This window comes from Serinus canaria, chromosome 1, assembly GCF_022539315.1.
Source record: "Serinus canaria isolate serCan28SL12 chromosome 1, serCan2020, whole genome shotgun sequence".
NCBI lineage: Eukaryota > Metazoa > Chordata > Aves > Passeriformes > Fringillidae > Serinus > Serinus canaria.
The window spans coordinates 14367022-14391053 of record NC_066313.1 but is presented as its reverse complement, the minus strand read 5'-3'; the positions used below and the strand labels follow the sequence as shown (position 1 = coordinate 14391053).

At 38.1% G+C, this 24032-nt stretch overlaps 1 protein-coding gene across 4 annotated transcripts in view; it reads left to right on the top strand.

Annotated features, from left to right (window-relative positions):
* Positions 1–24032, top strand: part of APP (amyloid beta precursor protein) — a 194931-nt gene that overhangs the window by 145088 nt on the left and 25811 nt on the right. For all 4 annotated transcript variants that reach the window (XM_050970784.1, XM_050970776.1, XM_050970767.1 and 1 more), the window contains 2 exons: positions 3845–3973; positions 6023–6122. In XM_050970784.1, the coding sequence (XP_050826741.1) occupies positions 3845–3973; positions 6023–6122 (229 nt within the window). The remainder of the gene's footprint in view (positions 1–3844; positions 3974–6022; positions 6123–24032) is intronic.

Genomic DNA, 24032 nt, shown 5'->3' with positions numbered 1-24032 from the left:
GTATTCCTTTCTAATCTTTGATGGTAAGAGAGGCACATTATCTGTGGGAAGGTGGTGGTGGGTAACAAAGACAAGCAGAAAATAAAATTGATGAAATAAAGGGTTTCAGATGAGGGAAACATACAGGAAAACTTTGAAAGGTAATTAATTAACCTCTTTACTTTGCACATAAATTAAAGTGAGCATATAATCCTTAAAATCAGTTTAAAATGCTTTTCCTCTAATTCAGCACTATTTAACTGAAATGGAAATTCTTGCTTGGAAGACTGAAATCATTAAATCAACCCTGTAATGTACATTAATCCATCTGATTTTTTTCCCATGTTTTCTTTTTCTTCAGAACTTACTCAGGTACCTTTTATGCTTGGGAGCAGTGCCTGTTCACAGAGAGAGCACAGGGCAGGTTGGAACTATTCCAGTTTGGCTGTTTGGACAGGGAAAAGGAATCTGCAGGGGGGTCCATGCTCAGTGTCTCAGAGTTTGGGAAGCTCAAAGCATTTCCTGAGTCTAAGGAGTTTGCTGTGGAAATATGCAGCTGGAGGCAGGCCAAAGTGTTGCTGCTGAATTGGTGATAAAAATCTTCCTGAGCAGCAGGAAACAACAGTCCAGCTCTAATACTCCACCCTTTAGCTCTGCTTCTCCAAACTCATTAATTTCCAGCTGTGGAATTCTTCCCAAAAACTTAATTTTGTCGGGTTTTTTTTTGTGAAATAGCATGGGTTTCCACTCTATTTTTATACAAAGTCAGATTTCAAGAAATGTGGTTAGCTAGTTCCATTTTCCAAAGTGTCATTTTAAACCTTGGCAGGTTTGTTATATCTAGAATTCAGAGTTTTAAAATAGTGAGCAGAAACAAAATTTGTCTTTGTCATAGTTCAGTAAGTTGAAATACTGAAAAACAAACAATGAGATTGAATCAAATAGTTTTCATTTTATTTGGTCACCAGAGGAGTCCTTGAGAGGGGAGGCAAATGTAAGTCTTGAGCACCATTATAGTGGTGTTGTTTTGACGTGTGAGATAACATGTTTTGTTACAAATTAGTAGAAATTATTAGAAGGCATTTTTCACTCCACAGAACAGGTATCTGGATGGGGATTTATTTATCTTGCCCATGAGTAAGTGTTTGCATTCATCCAGTTCAACTTGAATGTTTCTAAAAGGAGCTACTTCTCCATGATGAAACATGACCTGCAAGTTAATAATGCAGTGAGTGAAATATGTACTGAATATGATACACAAGGTATTCAGAATAGGGAATGAAAGGAAGCAATTGTTGCACATTGCAAGAGCAGTAATTGGAAGGGACTGATGATTGATTTTTCTCTAAAGACAAAGTTAAATAGCATTGAGAAAGTTTCCTCTCTGATTTAGAGTGAATTTTGATCAAAATGACAAGCCAGCTTAGAATTTCCCATGGAAGTTCCTGGCACAAAGCCGGGAAGTTGTATTTTCAATACACAGACCTGCTTTATTATGGTTTTAGTGTGGTTTCTTTGTAGTAAGTATTTTGCATTTCCACAAGAGGAGGGTTTTTTTCCCCATGAGGAGAGATATTAGCCATGCAAACTACATGTGATGTTTCCATTTTCCAAGCTCAGTGAAACTTCACTGTTTGATCACTCCCTTAAAATCTGAAATACCAGATTAGGATCAGTATAGGGACATCTGCATGTTTATATATAAACTTGCTAGAGACTGGATTATGAGCATTTTAGATCTCATATACAAAACCACAGAAGGACTCATCTTTCAAATAAGAGACAAGGCATATTCTCTACAGTTCTAAGTAAAACTTTAGTTCTTAGTGGTGTATTGTCACCCTAGGTAGTCTGTGTAGCCCAGATACATTGTCTGTGAAATTGTCCACAGGTATCAAATGCATGCAAGTCCCCAGGTACTCAGGAAAGCTATATGAAATAGTACTTTGACAACATTCTCCAGAATAAATGGGATTTTAAACTAACAAATAAAAAATACCCAAAGACATGAGCACATCTGTTGGATGGTTACAATAGCTTGTAAGAAGGACTACGCTCAATCTCAGTTGTGCTCAGTTGTAGATAAAAACAGATGTTTGATTCTGCTGAAGGGGGAGCTTTGGAATGAGTTGATGGGAGCAAACAGTGTGACAGTATGTGCTTAAAATAGTTGATAGGTTCACATCTTATTAGGTGTGTCTTTTTTGCTGCATTTTCCTGAACGGTGTGTGCCATGAGACTGTGGAATTAAGCTTCTTGCCAGCCAGTCCAGAGTTTTGGAGTACACAGTACCCATATTATTCCTAAGTAATCAGCATAGCCCTAGCCTGTTACCTGGACATGTCTTGGGGTTAAGAAAAGTTGAATTATCAGGAAAGGTAGCTAAATACCTGTCTTCAAAATTTTCTTCTTGTTAATAAACTTTCTGGTCTTCTAGCCTTCATTTCAATAGAGCTTTACAGTTGACATTTCAGTTGTTTGGCCATTTCCACAAGGTTGTGAGGATTACTCACTTTCCAGCATTTGTCCACAATTTCTTGCAGCTTCTTCTGAGAGTACTTGGCTTTGGAGACTTTGAGTTATTTCTCTCATGAATGAATTTACAGCAATGGAGACACTAAGTTTAATTCTCTGGCAGGATATGGCTTCATATCTCTATTTCTGTCTGACATCTCTTTTTCAAATAGCCTTTGGTTTGCTTTCCTCAGACATTTTTGAATCTTCTGCTTCTCTTAAACTGAAGAGATTCTGAAATCTTTGGACTCCATATCTGAGTATTCATCTCTTGTGTAAATGTTAAATCAGTTTAAGCTCTATATTTGTCCATGAATCTAAGTCTTCTTCACCCACAGTTCTTCCTGCTTTGGAAAGCTGTGCACAGAGCTTCTGACACTTTTTTTATCACTTCCATACCTTCTTCCCTGTGTCACTCTCTGTGCCTAGACAGGCTCTTTATCACTTCTGTTCATTCTTTAATCTGCTGCACAGTAAGGTCATCTTTCTATTCCTTCTCACTGCTCAGCAGCTTCAGGTAGGATGCACAAGCACAGCACCACAAGTGGGAATGAAGAGAAGGGAGACTGCATTTCCAAAATCCATATAATCTCAGAGTTAAAGATGGATGTCTTAGCTGGATGCTGGAGATCACTTCCTATTTTGGCACTGTATTACTGTGCAGACAAGGAAAGTACATAGGAATACATGTCTTAGCCTTCAGTGCTCTGTCATCACTGTGTATACTTTCAAGTTCCCTTCAGCTGCTGATCTTTTCTTTCTTTTTCTTTCTTTGTATTCAATAATCTGCCTGATGGTAGATTATTGTATTCAATAATCTGAATTTAACTTATATCCGTTAAGTTTTACTGATTAATATTATTTGCAATAGACTTCATATTTTTGCAAAATCTGGCATGTAAGCTGAGAAACTTCAGAAAACTGGGCAGGTGTCTCTTTTTTCTTAGGTGTTTTCAGTCAGTTGTGTGTTCTGGATGTGTATGTTCTGTACCTCAGCCCTGTGGTTCTTTTCCTCTGTTTTCTCCTCTTGTGGAGTAACAATAGTGACAGGGCAGGAACGTTGTGAATTTTTTTTTCCTTAAGTTTTGCAGTCAAGTCTGGGGATTGGTTATTCATAGAAACATAGAAATTTGAACACCCTTCTCGGGGACATTATCTACTGCCTACACCTACTATTTAATGGTGCATCCTGATGGTATTCACTTGAGAGGATCTTCCTCATAGTAGTCAGAGTTGCCTTCAGAAGGTAGCACCAAGGGCTTTTGGCTTGGGATACATCTCCAGTGCAAGAAATGAAAGCATGTGTCATTCTAAACTGATGGTTTTTCTGTTCTTTTTTCTTCCCCTGTAGCCTCGTCATGTATTCAACATGCTGAAGAAGTACGTGCGGGCTGAGCAGAAGGACAGACAGCACACTCTCAAACACTTTGAACACGTCCGCATGGTGGACCCAAAGAAAGCTGCCCAAATCAGATCTCAGGTAATCCCCACTGATGGTTAGTGAGGTTGTGTTAGTTCATAACTATTGTGAAATTTCTGTCAACCTATTTTTTATAAAATACCCAAATCCTTTCCATGGACAGCTTTAAATGCAATCAAAACCAATCTGTTTTCCATCAGAAGATTAAGGCAAAGTGATAGAGTAATGTAAATATGATTTTTCTTCTGAGAAGAACTGAATACAGGTTTTTTGTCTGTCTGGACCATAAGTCAGTCATGGGCATGTTCTGAGGAGCCCTCCAGAGCATTAATGCTGAGAGACTTTGTTAGTGCTTTGGTAAATAATACCTCTGGAAAAACATCAGTATTAGATTTAGCAACAGCACATGGTTGTGCTTCTCTCAGCTCAAGTGGCAGAACCAGAAGTGGTGTAGCCATCTGACTGTGACCAACCTTTCTATAATCATTGCAGAGGCACTTGTGATGTCTATAAATGTGATTACTGCCATGCACTTGAGTTTAATGTGTTCTTTGAAAACAGCCACTGTCCTTCATGGCATTTAACTGCTGAATGTTACTATAGTCCTCAATGCAAATATTTTGGAACATCTTTTATCTTGTCTTCATAAATCATAGAGGGCAAGAAGGCAGAGTGAAAACACCCAAGACTGAAGATGTATTTGGCTTTCAAAACAGCAATTAAAATTGGAGTCACAGTGGATAAAGCTGTAAAAGCAGTGTGCTGGAATCTGTGGAATCTGCTGCTGCTCCCTCTGTAAGATTCAGTGGCAGGCACTGTTCCAGCCACAGTTTTTGAATTGACTGACATCACTAAAAGAAAAATCAAAACCATGTACCTCCCTGAATGGCAAATTAGATTTTCAAATATTTGTTTCAGCCAAATGTGTACATTGAGTGAGATCATGCTGTCTTGAAATTGCTGGAGTGAGAATGCACACTTCTAAAAGTCTTCTGCAGTGACTATTGTCTTTGCCTTGTCTTAAGCATCTATCTTATTTTTTTTTTCCAAGTCTCATTGGGTTATTTAATAACAAAAATCAGTGAAATTTTGCAGGGTGCAGGTTGTGTGGCAGCACTAGTGAGGAATAGAAACAGACCTATAAATACAAGAAGTGCAGTGTATTGTCTAACATGTCATTGTAGGAATGAGTATTGATATAGCATCTCTGTGTCTAGAATTGGTCAGATGGTTGGGAAAATGTGGCCTGGGAATTCTGTTTGTGAAATGTTTTTCAGTGGAAAATGGAAAACAAAATATTTTGTTCAATAGCATAAATATTTAGATTTGAAGAAATCATGCTGCTGTTTCATTGAAATTGCTGTCTGCAACTCATTTTACTTGTTAGGCCTAATTGTCTTGTCGGTCTTCTAAGATGCACCTCAATTTCTCCTTCTACTGAAGAGAGGTGATACTGGAAGAGTAGCCTGGGGAGCACATATCATATGATGTCATAACCCAACCCATAACAATGTGAGGGCACTTGGGGCAATAGAGCTGTAATTGAATGAGAGGATGCAGTAATGCTTCTGGGTGGAAATATTTTTGTTTGCAGCTGAAATGTTTACAATTTGTAAATGTTACCTTTTTTTTTTCTTTTTCTTTGGAGAGCTGTTTCTTTTCACAGTATTTGGATTAGGAAATAAATCCAAACATCTGAAACATTTTGATGCAGCAATCAATGTGCCTCACTTGCTTTACATGTTATGTGAAAACTTATGAGTATGAGAAAATGTAAATGTTGCTGAAAGAAGAATGAAGCTGTGGATTTCTGCCACAATTGCTGCTTGTGTGCATGTTCTGACCCACAGCAAATGTAAACTCCTACTTTAAATTACTGCATTTCCATGGGATTTCAGGTGGCTATGGAAGAGCATCTAGAATAGTATTTTTTAGCAGCTGTAGGAGGGAGGTGTTTTGTAATAGGTTTGACAGTTTTTATACATAGAACATATTGAAATCTTATCCTGCACAAGTGAAAACGGTCTTGCTTCATATAATCTATGAAATTTGTGATAATGTCAAATTATCCATAGTATTCCCCTCCTTTGAATACTTTTGTTTCCATAGGTTATGACACATCTACGCGTGATATATGAACGCATGAACCAGTCTCTCTCCTTCCTCTACAATGTGCCTGCTGTGGCAGAGGAGATCCAGGATGAAGTTGGTATGCAAACTACTAATGTAAAAAAAGACATATATTTCTGTGATGAGAAATTACCACCAAAAGCAAAAATGTATCATCTCACTTTTCCTATTGATATACTACCTCAGCTGAAAAATAGAAGAGTAAACCTGGCAACATTCTTAAATTTTGAATTAAATTATAATGAACCCCTGGAAGACAAATCTTGTATAACCCACGCAGTGGCATCACCATACTGCTGTAAATGTCTTCCCTGAAATATGTTAATTGACATTTGGAGCCTTCCATGCTGTAGGGATACAGCAATTGACAATGAGATTTAGGCAAACTCTATCCTTTGAATATTTAGTTTGCCTGGTAAGTATTTACATGATATAGTCCATTTGGAAATCCCACAACTAAAAAATTGGTTGCAGAACCAAGCATCTGAGAAAAGTGTAGGTATCAACTTGGCAGTATCCTAATGGTCATGCATTTTAGTTATTGGTTAGTTATCAATGCGATATCTCTGCTCCTCCCATTTTTTCCAACATACAAGCTGGACTGTGGATGAATCCAGTAGCAGACCTATGTTTGCCTCTTCCCTGAGAGCTGTAATGGCAGATAGCTGTGAGGGAGAATGGCCTTTCCTTCCATCCAAATTCCTGCTCTTGGCTGTGGCATTGCTGCAGCACAGATATCTCCAGTACAGCACTCACACTTTACCATTTGCTGCTATTGCAGCAAGGCAACTGCATTCAGTTTTGGACATTGTGTTGCTGATGTTTGTCTTTAAGAAAAATAACACAAGGTTACATGTAAAGGTCAGAGATGGGACAGTCATTTTTGTAGCAGTTTTTTGCACAAGTTGTGGCAGTATGTGGCAGTTGATATATTAATTTCACTAGTGAACAGGTTCAGCTGAAAAAATAAGTCATTGATTTCTTCAAAACACAAGGGAGGGAGGTGTGCCACTGCAGTAAGGATTAGGATGCATTTAAGACACAGGGAGGGATGGACAGGGAATAGTGGTGGATTTATTTGCCCAAAGTATGAATTATGACCGAGAGGTGCTTCTGCTTGAGAGGGCTGGAGATGATGAGATCAAGAAATAGTGAAAGGGACTGGGAGGCAGCCAAAAGATAACTGGTTAGTAATTGTCCTTAACTGTGTTTCTATGTTCCACAATTACAAGGCACAATCAACAGTCTCAGTCTGTGGATGTAGTTATTCAGGGAGGAACAACATCTTATTGATAATTTGAAAGCATATCATTTCTGCAGAAAGAAGATGTCAGTACTGTGAGGTCTTTGAGATGCTCAGTTAGTTTACTTTTTGCACTGCTATCTTGGGGTTTTGGCTTCAAATTTCAATTTCTTCTATTCTTGGTAGTGCTAATGCTTGTTGCTGAGGATATTCTTGTAAATTTTGTTCTCCTCTCTGTGTACTGAAGTGGAACAAGAATTCCAGAATCTTTGAAGTGGCACGAGACCAAAAGTCTAGTAACTGCTGAGTGGTTTACAAGAATCTGACTCCTAATCTCAAATGTAATACTAATTTTTAGGGGAAAAAGGAGCCTAAAATTAATAAGGTATTATTTCCTAATAAGTTGAGAGCAGCTAAGAAATCACAAAGAAAATGTTTGCTACAGTCTCTTGAGCAGTTTTTCCTTACCTTGTTTTTTTTTTTTTTTATTTTTGTGGTTTAGGCTGTGCTAAAAACTGTTCAATGCATTGCAAAGTTTAAAGCAATTAAAACGAAGTTGTCATAATTGGGAGTAACTAAGCAGCACAAATTAAAATACTATCTTTTCTGGGTAAAATATCAGATCTAGATAAAATAGTTTTCCATAATGCAATGTCTTTCAGTACCAATGTTCTTCTTGTTAATAATATTGTCTGTATACTTTGTTTTAAATGTTGGTTTTAATGAAAGTTTGTAGAGTTCATTCCCATGTGTTCAAGAAGACAGCATCCTTCTAGTTTTGAGCCTTCTAGCTCTGATCAGCCTGTTTAAAATTCTCTTCTGAAATTACTGAATTTCTTAGTCTCTGTACTCTTCCTAAACCCATGGAAAAAGACATCTATTACAGCTACAAAATCTGTGGAGAAGTAAACTTCTAATAAAACTTCACTTTGTAGCATTCCCAAGAAGTATTACAACTCTCGTTAAAAGGATAGATGTTTGATTAAAAACCTTTTGCTGGAGCCATTGACTTAGAAAGTCTGAGTCAGTAGAAAATTTGAAAAATAAACGAGGTAAGAACATCTCACGCAGAGAGTCTAATAAATTACTTATAAGGAGACATGGTTGAAAATAGTTTTAGTTCATTTTCTTTCTTGATTATAGTTTTAGTTTCTAGTTCCACTCTGCTGTAGAGTTCTTCATGAAAAGTTTGTACTTTGAGGAATGGATAAGCTTTGCTTTAGATAACAGAGCTCTAACAAAGGTAGTCTTTCCCTGAATCAAACAAGTAGCTCTATAAGCAGCAATACAAATGAGATCTAGTTTGCTATGAATTTGTCCCATGGGTGTAATTCTTCTTACATATAACGTGGTGCTGTTTTTCACTCTATTTTTCCTATTGCTAAAAGATATTATGACCTATTTTTGCACAGTTAATCAGAAAAATTACAGTCTAGCTGTTGGACATTTGGAGTTACCTTAAAATACAGACCATGTTTGAAGTTTCTACCTTAAAAGGCAGGCTTACAGCCATTGTTATAATGTGCAAAATCCAAAATAAAAAATCCAGCTTCTATGCTTAAAAAACAGGCTCTGATGCCTTTTAAGAGCAGCCTCTTCTTGTTATTTTTTAAAGTCCAGCAAAAGACGGTGGTAGGAATTTAGGGTAAAATTTAACAGAGTTTTAGTCCTTAGCTGCAGGTGTCCATTACCAGCTGATGTCCACCGGCTTTAACAGTGGGTGTCATAGGAGCACATAGATAGTTAGAAGACTCACAGCACTCCAGAGGGTAGAAAACAGCATTTAAATTAAGTGAGGGCTTTCATCCTAAGCTTTTGACCAATGTGTAATGTGCAAATGCCCCATAAGGGTTTCAGGCATTGTAATGTAGCAGCAAATTCCAGATGTGTGAGAAAGGATATTGCTGGCCATCTCTTGTTCATGTTGGGGCAGAGGAAAAGGAGCCAGTCTGAGAGCTGCAGAAAGAGGTCACCTGACCATGGTTGCTCTGAAAAAAGCTTGGAAAGAATAAGCAGGTCATTTGGGTAGGAGAGGGCATTCTGGCTGCAAATGATTTCACAAGGGACAGGGATGCAAATGTGTTAAAAAAGAGGTCGCTCTTGGCAATTGATGTAGTTCTTGGTGATAAATGGATTTTCTTATGAGCAGGAGTATCCCCATGAATAGGAGAGTGGCACAAAAAGAAATCTGAGCAGATTATTTGCCTGCCTAGATATTTGTACTCACCTTTTCTCTCTGATAAATCTCAAATACTATTTAACATGTATGGAAACCCAGAAAAAGCAATAGTAGGCTTTAAGCGAAATCAACAGTTCCTTCGAGCACGTCCTGCTTTAAATCCTTATTTGATTAGATTGCTTATCCATCTATGTAAAAGGCAATTTATTGCAGAGAGTGGCACAGCAGGCACAGCTTCTGAATCAGAAACTACGTCAGAGCTTTGTGCATCAGTCATGTGGGTAGGCAGTGATCTGAATTTTTAATTCTGTGTTTGCTACTTGTTTCCAAATTGATGTCCTCAGCTTCAACTTTTCTAGCTCACTACTGAGGAAATATTAAGCACTGTAGTAATACCACAACAGTACTGTACCTAAGCTCAGAAGCATTCAGTTATGAGCAATAAGTAAAAGAATATTATTTCAACTGTCCCTTGACAAATAAAATCAAGCTATTGTTATTTTATTGTTCTGTTCCACTCTGTCTGTCCTGTTGTTCTGCAGCATTTTCTGTATGCCACACACACATTACTTGTCTAGAAGAGAAGGCAAACCCAGGCTGACCCCAAATCAGTTCCTGCTTTCAGATATATATAGTGTACTGTAGGTCAGGTGCTATTTTAAACATTTGTGTGCTCCAACTTAGCATGACAAAATTTGAAACAAGAGACATTTGCCTCTTGACATTTGCCTTGCAAGTTCCTTTGAATATTTTCGTAAGTGTTTTTAGAAGCAGCTGCAGACTCTGAAGACTTCCTTTCCTTTAACACTTCCTCTTTAATCATCAGGCCCAATACCTATCTGAGTGGAGGGCAAAGTTAGCACTACCTCAGCTGGTTCTGGTCTTTCAGCATTTCTTAGACAGATTTTTGATTCTTTGTTTCTAGTTTGTAATTTTGACCTGTAGTCAATCCACAGCCTTTCTGCATTTCTTGCCTTGAGTTGAATTAGGATGCTGTTTCCCATCATTCTGTGGTATCCTTCTTAAGAGGTTTAATGGTATTCATTTCTTGCCACAGACTGACAGCTTCAAAACACAACCAGAGTGGTCTGGGGACTGATACTGCAAAACCAAAACATGCTCTTGGAGGCTTTGCAAAAGCAAATTCTGTTTCTTGTCTTGTTGGGGGTTTAACTTTTGTGATTGTTTTCTTCATCCTCTCCCTTAAAATACCATCCTCTCCCTTAAAACATTTCATGTTTTGAATAAGTAATTAGTAATATCTGTCAGACTGCAATGGGACTTCTCAGTGTCTTTTTTTTTTCTGTAACTCTTCCTTGTCGTTCTATATTAAATTTTATCTGATGGGAAGAATTCTACCTTCAAAAATGTTAAAGATGTTGAAGCAATACTTAGGATTTCTGAACCTTTATTTGAAGTTGGGTTGCACTATCAAGGTATCAGAATAATAAAGGGTGGTTGACTTACATTGACTGTGTCAAAAGCTTGTTTAAAGATTTACAAAGTTACTGTAATTGGATCATACAGCATGGTCTAGTTCTTATCAAGTAAGAACAGTAATTACGTTGTAACTCAATTTGAGTGTGCTAGACTAGAAAATTCTTGAAATTGCTTTTTGTTTGTTTGTAGAGGTGGGAGCTCTAGGCTGCTTAATAGGAACCAATTCTAGTCTTCCTCTAAAAGTAGAGCAAAAACACTGGTAGCGTTTGATTGATGCTATAATGAATGTCATGCATTAGAGTGCTTAAAATGCCTTAATTTTTTTTTTCTGGTAAAGTAAAACAGTGTTGTTGAGGCATGGGTAAATTAATTAGCACTCCACGATTTGTCTTCACTGAAACAGACCATGTTCAGTGAACTGGCATAGAGAAAAATAAAGAATAGTCACCAGTGGTGCTTGTCATCAGAGCAGTTGGGTTTTGCACTAGTTGACAAATGTGCTTCATCCAGACAATGTAAATAGAGTGAGCATTTGCAGTAGTTGCAAAAACCCATAGCTGGGGAAAGTTGGACAATTTCTGTTCAGTTTCATACATGCTGCCATTCTGGAGATCAGTGGAATTGTCATTTTTAAATTGCCCCAGGCACTTGGCTAGTACTGTGTAGGGGAGTGTTCAGTATTGGATACAACAAACATCATCCTTACCAGAGCAGAAATATTGAATTTCCACCTTCATCTCTTTAAAACCAGCACATTTTTCTGTGACAGCAAGTATTCCACTGAGATTTGTTGATATCTACAGCACAGAGAAACTTCTCAGCAAACTTTAAACAGTTTGTGGAAGTAGGGCAGTAGTATGTAGGTGTTCCCAAAGGTTCTGTAAAACCTGCCTTCTAGTTTTGAATAGCCTGTTTGATGTGTCTGGGCTATATCATACAAGCCCATGTTCCTGCCCTTCTGCTCTGGCCTTTGTGCCCATAAGTGCAATGCAACTGGAACAAGCAGTCAAAAGCAGCCTTTGGAGAATGTGTATTTGCACAGGTATGCTGAAGTGACTTCCAGCACTAGCTACGCCTGTGTTTACTCCCCATAATTGATTTGACATACTTATGTGTATCCAGTAACCTCAGCTTTTCAAAGAAAAATTTAAATTTTCTGTGAAGTGGTTATTTACCTTTAATATTCTCCCTTGAAGGCTTGTAGCATTCAGTCAAAAAGATGATTTGTTAGGATTCTAGCAAAATATTTATTGTTGCATCAGTGGTTAAAAATAGCAGAGTCCTTCCACAAAAGCAAATGAATTTTGTGTTAAACTTTCCACAGAAACATTGAGATAGATTCTGTATGCTTAAGTATTGACATATGGCCCAGGTAGAGAGCCTGATGAGCAATTAAGAACTTTTCCACCCAACGACATTGGTTTTTAAACCAATTTTGACTAATTCATATACATATATATACACACACACTCTGAAGCTTTTTTTTACCAGGTGTTGTTTTTTTACTTTAATTATCACAAGCCTGTGGCCTTTACTAAGCTGTTTTGCCACTTTGTTATCTCTATAAAATATTCTTATAATTATTTAAATACCATAAATAATAAGTTGCCATTTGTTGGAGCAGGGTGATGTATGACATTTATGTAGGGAATCAGCCAATGTCACAGAAGCACAGAATGCTTGAGGTTGGGCAGAACCTCTGGAGGATGGAGGACATCTGCTCCATTCCCTCTGCTAAAGCAAGGCCACCCAGAGCCAGCTGCCAGTCTTTGGTCACCCCTCACAGTGAAAAGGCATTTTTAAGAGACTCAGTGCTCTCTGCTAGTAAGATATGACCTTTGCATCAGTGTAGGAGATAAGGAAAAAAATCCTGGAAATAAATCCACCATTTTCTTTCTCTAAGCATCTCTTATTTTTTGTCAAGATTATTTAACTGTCAAAGAAAATTAGGTGGAGAATTGTAGATGATTAAAATAGATATAAATGCACATCACTGACGTTGATGTTCTGAAGTGCTTTCATTAGCAATGTACTATATCCTCCCCATCTTTTTATAGCTAAATGGGCTATTGTGTGCTATCATGGGCACTAATGTTCTCCAGAAAAGACATGAATCCTGATTTTTGTGTGCACAAGCCCTCTTTCCATCTCATAAATATTGTGAACACGACTTCAGTCAATAAAAGAGCCAGTTTCCTCCAGGGTGCACAGATACTGGCAAAAGGATAAATTACTTCAGGTGACTTTGGATTGAGGTGGCTTTTTCTTCAAGGAAAGATATGGGACTTCTTGTTTTCCAGTTCAGAAATATAGTCAGAGTAAAAAGTTAATAGAAGTGACTAAGTTTGTTAAGAGAATATTTTCCTTTGGTTTGAATAATGCTGTTCTGTTTCACTTGTACCTGTAAAAAATCTGGTCTCATGATCCACGTGTTAGAACTGAAAACTGATAATAATCGTGGACCTGTAAATTATAAACAAAGTAATTTTAAATTTTCTGAGCATCTGCTATGTCAGTGAGTATTTAAATCTTTCACTCTAAATAATTCATCTATTTGCAGGAGAGGTTTAAAGGTGTTGCCTTGGCTTTTCTCAGGAGCTGATGGTGAGAGCACTCTGCTGTGCATTGATAGATCCTTCTTGACGACCTTGTTCTGTGACCTTTCCATTACCTTAGCCTGAAGTACTTTTTCATAGACACTTCTCTTTTAATAGAAAGTTGCCATCCCCACTACAGATCCACAGGGAGTTAATGATCATGAACCACTCTGGGCTTGCAGTGGCAACAGGTTGAGGCTGAGACAGTGTCCACTTAACTTCTTTTGATACCCCTCTGGAAGAATCTACAGTCACCTTGTGCACAATGGGGAAAAAAAGCATTGGACTTTGAATAATTGTCCAGTTATTGGTTGTATTCTTTCCTATTTTTTCTTATTTTATTGGATACATGTGGATTTAATCAGGATTTTCTTCTTAATCACCAATCATTTTCTGGTTTCATGAATACAATAGACTGGGACATTCTGTCTTGGAGAGCCTCGTTTCTCCAAGGAGTAGGGTTACAATTATATGAAAATAGTGAATTTAAAGGAGTGTGTATATTATTTTAAATCAGTATACTGGATATATTTGATTTTAAAAAGCATTATAGGTCAGGATTACAGATTTGCTCATAAACATCTAGGTGAATTATTTCCTGTTCTTTTGTGTCTTCAGTGAAAAGTCTAAAGCCCAGCACTCAGTTTTGAGATGATGCAGGTAAAGCATGTGGTGATACCAACATGTTCTCTTTAGCGCCTGAACCAACATGTTCTTTTTAAAGACTTTTTTATAAGTCTGCTTTTAGTCTTAAGAAGCAGAATGGCTGCTCAGCCTTCCTCATTAATATTTCCTGATAATTGCTTCTAGTGTTATGCTTTAAGGAGCTCATATGTTCGTTCATCATCTGCCAAATTAAAGATAGTTTGGGTTTTTTTTTTTTGTCTTCTTTTTTTTTTGGTTGGTTGGTTGGTTGGTTTGGTTTTTTTTTGGGGGGGGGGGTAGATAGGCAAAGTCTGAAAATGTCTTCCAGTTTGTCCAGCTTTCAGATATGATCTGAGAGCAGGTGACTTTCCAAATGCATAGTTCCAGTCAGAGGGGAGGCTCTGACTTTATACAATGTTGCCTGCTTACAGAAATCTCATTATACTGAGCTATTGGAGATTTTTTGAAATACTGAATATATGTGTAATTTTTTCATAAATATGCCACCCTAAATCAAGTTCATAATGTCAATGTCCACGAGTACTGAAGCAGCCCAGAATTGTGGGATCACAAATACTCCAACATCTTCTGCTTCATTTGTGCTGTTGAATGATGGATTTTCTTTTCCCAGTTAACATGTTTTGGAAACACAGTTGTGTCATTCTGTGTGATTCACTCTAAGATCAGATTCCTCGTAGGAGGTCTTGGACTGTGAAAGAAACAAAGGAATCATCCTAACTCTTACCTGCTGGCAAATTATAAGTCTCCATTGAGAACCAGTTACAGACTAGTTATACTAGCACTAGGTAATTCAGTTTTATATATAATATATTACAGAGCTAGTGTGTCAGTCTCTGGAATTGTTACCCAAAGGGATTTAAACACTAAAGTCTGAACTGCATCACTTTATGGGCAGGTATCCTGAGGGGGGTGGAAAATAAACCTCTAATGCCAATGGTATACTAAATTTTGTTTTGAAGTATAGCTTTGTTTTGAAGCTGCACTTTCCAGAAGTGCAGAGGGAAAATTCACAGCTGTTTATCATGGTCAAGAGTATCTGTGGTGTTCTTCTTTGGCAAGTTGTTACTGTTGGGATAAAAAAGGAAAAAGTTACAGAGGATATGTGACTTTACAGAATGGCTGGGTTGATGGAGATGTTGCAGTAATGTTCTGTCAGTTCCCATTCACATGGGATTACAAATGATCTTTCATCAATGCAGCTTTCTCCTGCCTGTGATTCTCAAATACCCAACTTCACTGAAAGATTCATTTTTCTGAATAGTGGTGCCTGGGCAGGGTTCCAGTTCTTGCTCTGTTCTGCTTCCTCCTTTTAGATCAAACAGCATAAAAGGTATCAGAACTGGCCACGTCCCACTTCATAGATATATTTGGTAAATTTAATAAATGCATCTCTTTAGATTACTCTGGCAACCTAGGATATATCTGGCCTGTCAAACACTAAAACTGCAGTTAATAAGTAGGCAAAATATTTATTATCTGGAGCAGGCACTGCACAATTCAGTTCTGTAAATTTGGATTTAAATTAAGAAATATTCTCTTTTGACCAAGAGTATCAACTGCTGATGCCTATTTTGGGCTTACCTAGACACAGAGGCCAGACAAAGTTAAAAGGATAAAAGCAGATATATTTAATGAAGGGCCTTCATTAAGGGCAGACAGAGCCTCCCCAGGGTGCTACACCCAGAGTGGATGATGGGCACGAGTTTTTCAGAGAGATGTAAGTGCTCTATTAGCATGTCAGGTGTTAATCCTCCAATAGCAGTTTCAGGTAATGAAGTCACATTCTCCCAGTTTGCTCCCCTCTCCCCCAGTTCACTTTTATTTATACTTCTTAGGGCCTGAGGCAGATGGTGTCCTTGGATCTCAGGCCCAGAAGGATTGCTTTGTCTGACCAAAATAGGAAGAGAGTTACCTAACACTCTATATGGAGTTCAGAGTTATACACTAGTGCAGTACAGGATATGAAAACTATAAAAGCTAAAATCTTAAAGCATCAGTGCAGCAAGTTAGTGTTCAGATTTTTATATTTTTTATAGATTATTGAGTGCTTCCAAGATGGCAAAAATTGCTGTGGTATTCACAATCTAACCTTGAGAAGTGATTGTAGAAAATTTGGTAACTGACTTTTTTCAGGTGTCAGAAAGTGGTAGTTTTAGGTCTTACTGCAGTTTTAAGTTCTATGATATATTTTAAGTTTGGCAAGTAAATATAATTCTTTTTATCAGTAAATAAGACTAAAAAATAATTTATAAATAAAGTAAATTATTGTTTTCAGAAAAATAGGCAATAAAATTCTGTAGCAATACTTCATATAAATGTTTTAGCAGAGTAGTTTCACTTATAAGCCTTATCAGGACCTTAAGAGGGAAAGGTACTTGGCTTTTTCTACTTCACACAAGCCTGAGCAAGAATAATGATTGCTGATTCATCTGACTAGAATATCAGTGACAATTGGTCAGGCTGTTTATTTGTTTTAATTTAGACTCTTCAGCCTATTTTAGAGCACTTAATGACATGTTAATTCTGAATCAAATGTGGAGTTAAATTTAGACTTGGAGAGTTTGTCACAGTGCCTTCTGTGGATCAGGATGATGATATACAATATATGTTCTGGATTATGGTGTAATTTCAATTCAGTTTTTTCCCCAAGTATTTTTTAATATTATCTTGTCTACCTTCATATTGGATTGTTTCCATGTCTTACTTGGAGAGGACCTGTCTAATTTAACCAAATTGCATGAGGAGGGGATGAGAAGAAGGGAAAGAGACAACAGAAATTGCCAACAAAGCATGTTGTGAAAGGGAAGAGCAGGGTCTTTCATTTCTGTTAAATAACTCCAGAGATGGCACAAACTTCAATACTCTCTGCTTTGAAGTGAGGAGGAAATGCAGTTATTAATCAGATGACTGGCTGTTAAATACCAAAAAAATTATTAATGTGCACTTAGCTACAGCCATATGTTGAGATTTAATTTTAATTAATAGACAGTTTGTGTAGTTGTCAGATAATTATGGGTCTGTAGTAATTAAAGTTTCTGTCACTGAAGGCAAGGATTGTCATATCAGGCTTCCAGGAAAATTAGACAAAATTTCAGACCATGAGTTTCATAGCAGGCTGATTAAGTGGTGTGAAAATTGTCATGAATCTTTGTTCAGAGAGCTCACTAATTGCTTACAAAACTAAATTTGCATTGAAGTCCATCCATGAGGAAAAGATACTGAGGACATTTTGAAATCAGTCATTACTTGGTGATAAGTTTATATCCTGAATTGGATTACCCAAGCTTTAAAGACTCTTCTGTACCAGAAAAACTGTGATTTACCTGCACAAGGACATTGTCTCTGTATATCAGTTAAACATCTTTGGGAGTTTTAATGATAAAGACAAAATCTCTGCAAGGCAGATTTAAATGAAACATTATTCCATGTGCCAGCTGACAGGAGGAAACTCACTGGGGTTGTTTTTATGATGTGATTCAGGAAACAGCAAAATCTCCATGTGCTGAAATAGAAGGAGCAAGAAATGGGAAAGAAATGGAAGTGCTAAAGTTGTGAATTTTTAAAAATGTAGTAGAAGCATGTTCTTTTTAGCATGGTTCTAATTATTGCAGCTATTCTCAAGTTCAAATGTGTATTTTTTCTAAAGTTAGGGGTTTTTTTAGCCATCAAGGTGTTGTCTAAGGCTATGAGATGCTTATTCTCTTATTAACTTCTAGAAAAAATATTTTAGGTCAACTGTTTCATGATACCTTAAATGTTAAAAAAGGGCAAACTTTTCAACTTACTGAACAAGGTTTTCATACACATAGGAAATTTCTGAAAAATGGAGGGTTTTGGCTGCTATTTGCTCTTACCTAGTGGTGGTATCTCTGAAGGACAGAAAATAAGAACTATGAAATGCTTTTTCCATGGTTCTTGCTCTTTCTGGCTCCCTTTAGCCATGAGGGAGAGACACAATGCACTGAAAGAGTTTCCAGACAAAGAGACCTGTGGCATAATTTCACAGGCTGTCAAGGAGGTGAGAAGAAAACTTAGATCTGATGTTGTGGTCACATTTCTCTGTCATTATGGATCTGAGCACTGAAGGTTGGGCTCATTTCCAGTATTTCACAGGAGTGATCTACCATATCACTCCTCTTTCATCATCCTCAAAGCATGCAGGCAACAAAGGCACTTCTCCACCCTCCAGCAGGCACTTTCAGTAACATTCTCATCAGTCTCTCTACATTACATTTGATTTGTACTACACAAATGAATTAATTCGGTGCTGAATAGCACAGAATTGTGTTTTGTAGCTGGATAATGTTATAATTATGACTCATGGCAGTATGCAGCATCATGATCATACAGTGTTTGATTCAGTAAAACATCTAAAAATAACAAAATACTTGAAATTCAGTGGAGCTTCACTCTTTGTGGTAAGGCACAGGAGCTCTTGTTTTCATATTTACCAATTTGGGAGAGTTTTGATTCGTACAGCTGACAAGATACAGACACTCAAAGTTAGTTCAAACCTGACTGCATTACATCAGTGCAACTGTTTTAAAAAATAACATTAAATTAGCCCATAAAGTAAGCATACAATTGAAAGCTGCAGCTAAACATGTTACCTCTTGCCACATGTGCTGTAATAAATTATTGTGTTGGTGTTCTTAGTGAATCCTAATTGTGACATACAACATGTGTATGATTTAAATTGCCTTCAGACTGGATTAAGGCAGTTACGTGTGCCAGTGCAAATGAAGCTGTTGCTGTGACTCAATTGCTCTGTAATTTCTGCTGTTATGAAGAGCAGGGAGGTTGCTGACACTTTTTAGTGTTGTCATTTTGAAAGCACATGCTCAAAAGCAAGTAACTTTGGGAAAAACACATGTTCAGTTCAGACTGAATGGTCACTGATGCTGAGTGAGGCAGTAAGACTCTGCATTTGCACAACTTTATTTGAGCTGATTCCAAGCCCATCTCTGTTGGATCAAATATATGTTCTACCATGTAAATGGCGTTTTACAAAGGAAGTTAGATGTTGGTCAAAACTTTGGCATATCATTTGGTGGTATTTTAACTAGTCCTAATTAGAGGTGTTTTGGGTGCACTTCATTTCTAATCTGGTTGAAGAAGTTGTTTCCTAGAACTTCACAATTACAATTGCCAATTTTAAGGCAGCTTTTCAACTAAATCATTTTTGCACATAATAGTGACTGCAGAGCTTTTCATCTAGTAGGTGGGTTCCTTGAAAACACAACAAATGTTACAATTATTTTTGGAAATCTAAAACAAACTATGAACTAAGTAAAAATTATGGTTTGAAAAATAGCTAATGGGTTATTGGAACTCCAGGACAACAAGAGAAAGCTGTTCAATATTAAATTCTTGTCATTATAACTGTGCCAGTTAAGGGCTGGGAAGTAGGTCCCAGAGTTCAACATTGGAAACAATGTTGTGTGACAGTAAAATTAGATAAGGTTTTAACGTGACATGGGTTTGCCCCTCAGAGACTCCATCAACTTTGTTGGGATTTGTCATGATATCTTTTCTAGCACAAAGATTTGCAAATAGAACTGTGGCCTTGGGGCATTGTAGACAAATAACTTCTAACAGTGCAGTATCTACCAGAAGATTCTGTAGTAAATTTTATTTCTTTTCTTCATCTCTTTCTTTGCTTTGGCTCTGTTTGCCTCTTTTTGAGATAAGAGAAGTCTTGAAAGTAGTTTGGATTGGTATTACACTTTTATCCAGTTCCCCAGACATATTTCACTTAAATTTTTCTAGATGCTGTTGTTGAGGACTATTGACCCATGAGGAGGCCTGCAGTAAGTCCAAGAATTAGTGAAACTTGCTTGGGCACTATGAGAAGCCCAAGAAGCATTTTATTAAAATACTAGAAGTGAGCCTGTCTTTCATCCTGAGAAAAAGTTTAGGTGCCTGAAGGAGAATTTTAAGTATCTGGAGGAGAAGCAGCAATTGTGTGCCCTCACACCAAATTCAGAGTTAGTGGGAGGTCTGAGATCCTAACTGAGTGTGGTCTCATCCTAAGATCATGGTTGCTTTTGAGCACATGCTCTCAGAGGGACAGAAACACTTGCCACCCTCTTTATTTTTCTCAGTGGCAAGGCTGAGCAGAATGCAGGATATAATAACCCAAGCAAAAAGCATTTATTATAGGAAGATTCTCAGAGTGTTTTTGGCCTGTTGGTTTGATGTGAGATGAAATTTTGAGGAACAACCTAGGATCTCTCTATTTTCAGCACCTAATGATAAGATATTCATAGTACAAATAAATCCCCTGAAACAGTCTGGAATGCACATCCTAGCCTCTAGCTGTGTCTGTACTCCTGCTTATTTAGGGATTTGTCTCTTGCACGGTGGGGGAGTTGAGCTGGCAGCTGCAGATGGAGGAAATACTGTGTCGATGAATAGATGTATGGCTTTCCATTAGTGTAACTGATGGTTCAAGTAGCCATCGATACTTGGAACAAAATCAGCCCTGAAATATTGATCTTGGGCTTTGCCAGTAGTATCAATAACTGGAAATCCTAAGGCAAACTTTTTTAGCAGTTTAACGATTGAAGCAATTGTTTGCGAATCATTTACTCAATGCAGACACAGCTGCCTCAGTGTGATGGATTCCAGCAGTTTCTATGCCAGGCACTTCCAATTTCTCACTGTCATTCAGTGTCTGATTCATCCTGTCAGATGGGCTTGACTCATGTAGCCATTGTTTCCCCGTTTGTAAAATGGATGTGATCATAATCTGCTGGTTGTAATATCTGTCTGCCTCACTTGAGCTATTGTGCAGGTCAGTTCCTTTCCATGCTGTCTGCCACAGCTGGGTGGAAAACAATGGAGCTGGCAGCGACGTGCTCCCAGTTGGGTAGCCTTGAGAGAGACCTTGTGTGTGATCACTCCCAGCCCTCAGAAATTTGGCTATAATGATGGGTATCAGGATGGGAGTTTGGAACCCCTCTCTGTCAGCCTTGCAGGCACAGCCATGTCTGCACCGTGGCCTCTCCTGAGTTCTGTACCCATCCTGGTGCTGCTCCTGCACTGCCAGAGCTCAGGTGCTTCCTTCCCCTCTGTGTACCATTTATCCCTTTGCAAGGGCAGGAGCTGTCTGCAGGTGACACTGAGTATGTCAGCAGCAGAGTATGGACAGGAGCTGTACAGGCTAGGCACTGTCCAGGGCAAAGGAGTGGCTGGGGCACAGCTCCTCCAGCCACAGCTCCACCATCCCCTGCCTGAGCTCCAGGTCTCTGCAGTTGCCCTACACCATCCTCTGGGGATGGGGAGAACAGTGGGAACAAGACTATTCCAAAACCATTCCAATGCCCAGGTTTTGAAAGGCGCGTGGTCACAAAGATGCTCAGTACTGAACACTCTCTTGTGTGGTCCATGATGGTAATGTGGTCCATGGTAGTAGAGTTCTCAGCTGCACTCATCTGTGGCACCCTGCAAGGTACATGGACACCTCCCTCAGGCCACTAAAATCTAGCTCTTTTTTGTAAAGTCTTTTCATCTACATCTTATGAAAACTAACATGTCATGTGATAATGTCTGCTCAGAATATCAAGGTTCTTCTCCTGTCTCTTCTGATGAAAGGAGGTGGTTTAATTTGAAAAAGGAGTAGTGTAAGTGCATTTTGGAGACAAAATCAGATTTAACTTCAATGCTGAAGATTTAGTAGGTGTCAAAAAGTAGTACTGGTTTCAGTAAAATGAATATGAAAAGAAAAACAATTCAGTGTAATTGACATAGGCTTTCTATACTGTCCTAGTAAGTCATTTTAACGGGCAAATTAAATCACAGAATTAAATTTTTTATTCACATTAGTCTTACCATCTGCTCAAGTAATTACTGTTTAAACTGGAAAATTTATTTTGAAACATTATTTTGTAAGATTCAGAACCTGTGTTTGCCCCAGAGCTGAGGTTGCAGCATTCTTGCTATTTTTGATGTTCTGAATTCAGTCTTATGGGAATAGGGTGGCAGAGAATTTCATTAGCTATGTCAAGGTGGCCTTTGAGAGATGAATTAGAGAGCAGAGCCCTACTGCATGATCACTGATAGAGGCACTGAAGCAGTGGCAGCTCTAATGCTGCTGAGGTGGTATGGGTCCTTTCTGAGGGTTCTGCATGGTTACATTATACTTCTGTGGTGTGAAGCTTCATGGTGCAAAGCCGGGAGAAACATAACATTCAAAAGGTTTTGCTGAGGTTTTCTAAAGCTGTGGTGTGTATAGAAACTTAGATAGCCCTTATCACTGATATTACTAGGAAATGAGTGAGCCCCTATGGAGGGGCATAAAGAGTTTAGCAGCAGAGTGGTGATTCATTGCTGCATGGTGGAGATGTGGGTGTGAAGTAGTGACAGTCAGGGGGTCCTTAATGAAGTGCAGAGAAAACAGTCCTAATAAAAACTGTTGTATCATCAGCTGCCATGTGTGTTCTCACGTGGGCACTTACACACTACTACAGTCTCCTATTATGAATTATTTAACTCTGTGGAACTTGCTCACTTTTGGTGCCTTATTAGCAATTATTGGGCTGCATTGCAATTTCTTGCTTGAATTTGCTCTTGTGCAGCAGGTTCCCCCAAAATACTTGCAAATAGTATATTTTCCCTACAAAAACAGATGTCAGTGAATCAGGGTAGATCAAGGATGGAATTGTAGAATCGTTTTGGTTGGAAGGGACCTTTAAAGATCATCTAGTCCAGCTCTCTCTGTAATGAGCAAGGACATCTTCAAGTAGATCAGCTTGATCAGAGCTCTGTCCAGCCTGGCCTTGAATGCTCCCAGGTACAGGGCATCTACCACTACCCTCCTTGTAAAAAATTTCTTTCTTCTCTCTTATATTAATTTACTCTCCTTCAGTTAAAAACCATCACCCCATGTCTTATTGCTAAAGGCTCTGATAACAAGTTTGGCCCTTCTTTCTTATAGGCCCTCTCTAAGTATTGAAGGCCACAGTAAGCTCTTCTAGGACCTTTCTCTTCTTTGGGCTGAACAGCCCCAGATGTCTCATAGCAGAGGTATTTCAGCCTTCTGATCAACTCTGTGGCCCTTTGGACTCACTCCAACAAGTCCATGTCCTTTCTGTGCTGAGAGTAGAGGAACTTTGGTGTGAGAGTAGAGGAACTTTGGTAGGGAGCAGGAATAATGAAGCACACACAATCTCTGAGCTTTTTTTAACACGGAGTTGAACTGTCTGTCCTATACACCTGATGGAACTGAAAAGTGCTTTGATTTTTTTCACCTTGCTTCAAGAAAGAAAAACTCCACAGCATAGATAGTACTACATAGCTTTAGGTGCTGGTAGCTTATAAAATAATTTGCTTGCTGCTACGACTACTAGTACTAGATGTCTACTACTGCTTTGTAACAAAGAACTACTTCAGTTATGATGAAGTTATATATGTTAAAAAATCAAATGTTTCTTCAGATTTGATGTGTTATAGTAAACAGTTTAATACAGTGACTGTTGTGGAGATTTAGGATTTAAGAGTTGTGATGAGCTTTGGCAGTGAGCATTTAAGAGGAAGGACAAATTACAAAGACATTCTTTCCTTTGGATCTCTCCCCAGTTGACTTACAGAAGCATGTTGAGATGAAGGAATTTTGTGCTTCCTTTCAAAGTGTTTGGGAAGAGCCAAGGAATGTATATAGTAGCACAGACCTATGATCTGTTATGTAGTGGAAATGTGGGTAGGAAACAGTATTGAGCAGCTGAAGTTGATGTTTCAAAAAATGCCTTAGCTGCAGTGCTTATCATGGGGTTTTGACTATTCCAAGCCTTACTATTTTTATTTATTGTAGGAAAACAGAATCTCACAACAGAGAATTCTTACTTGAGTAGCATTGAAAATAGG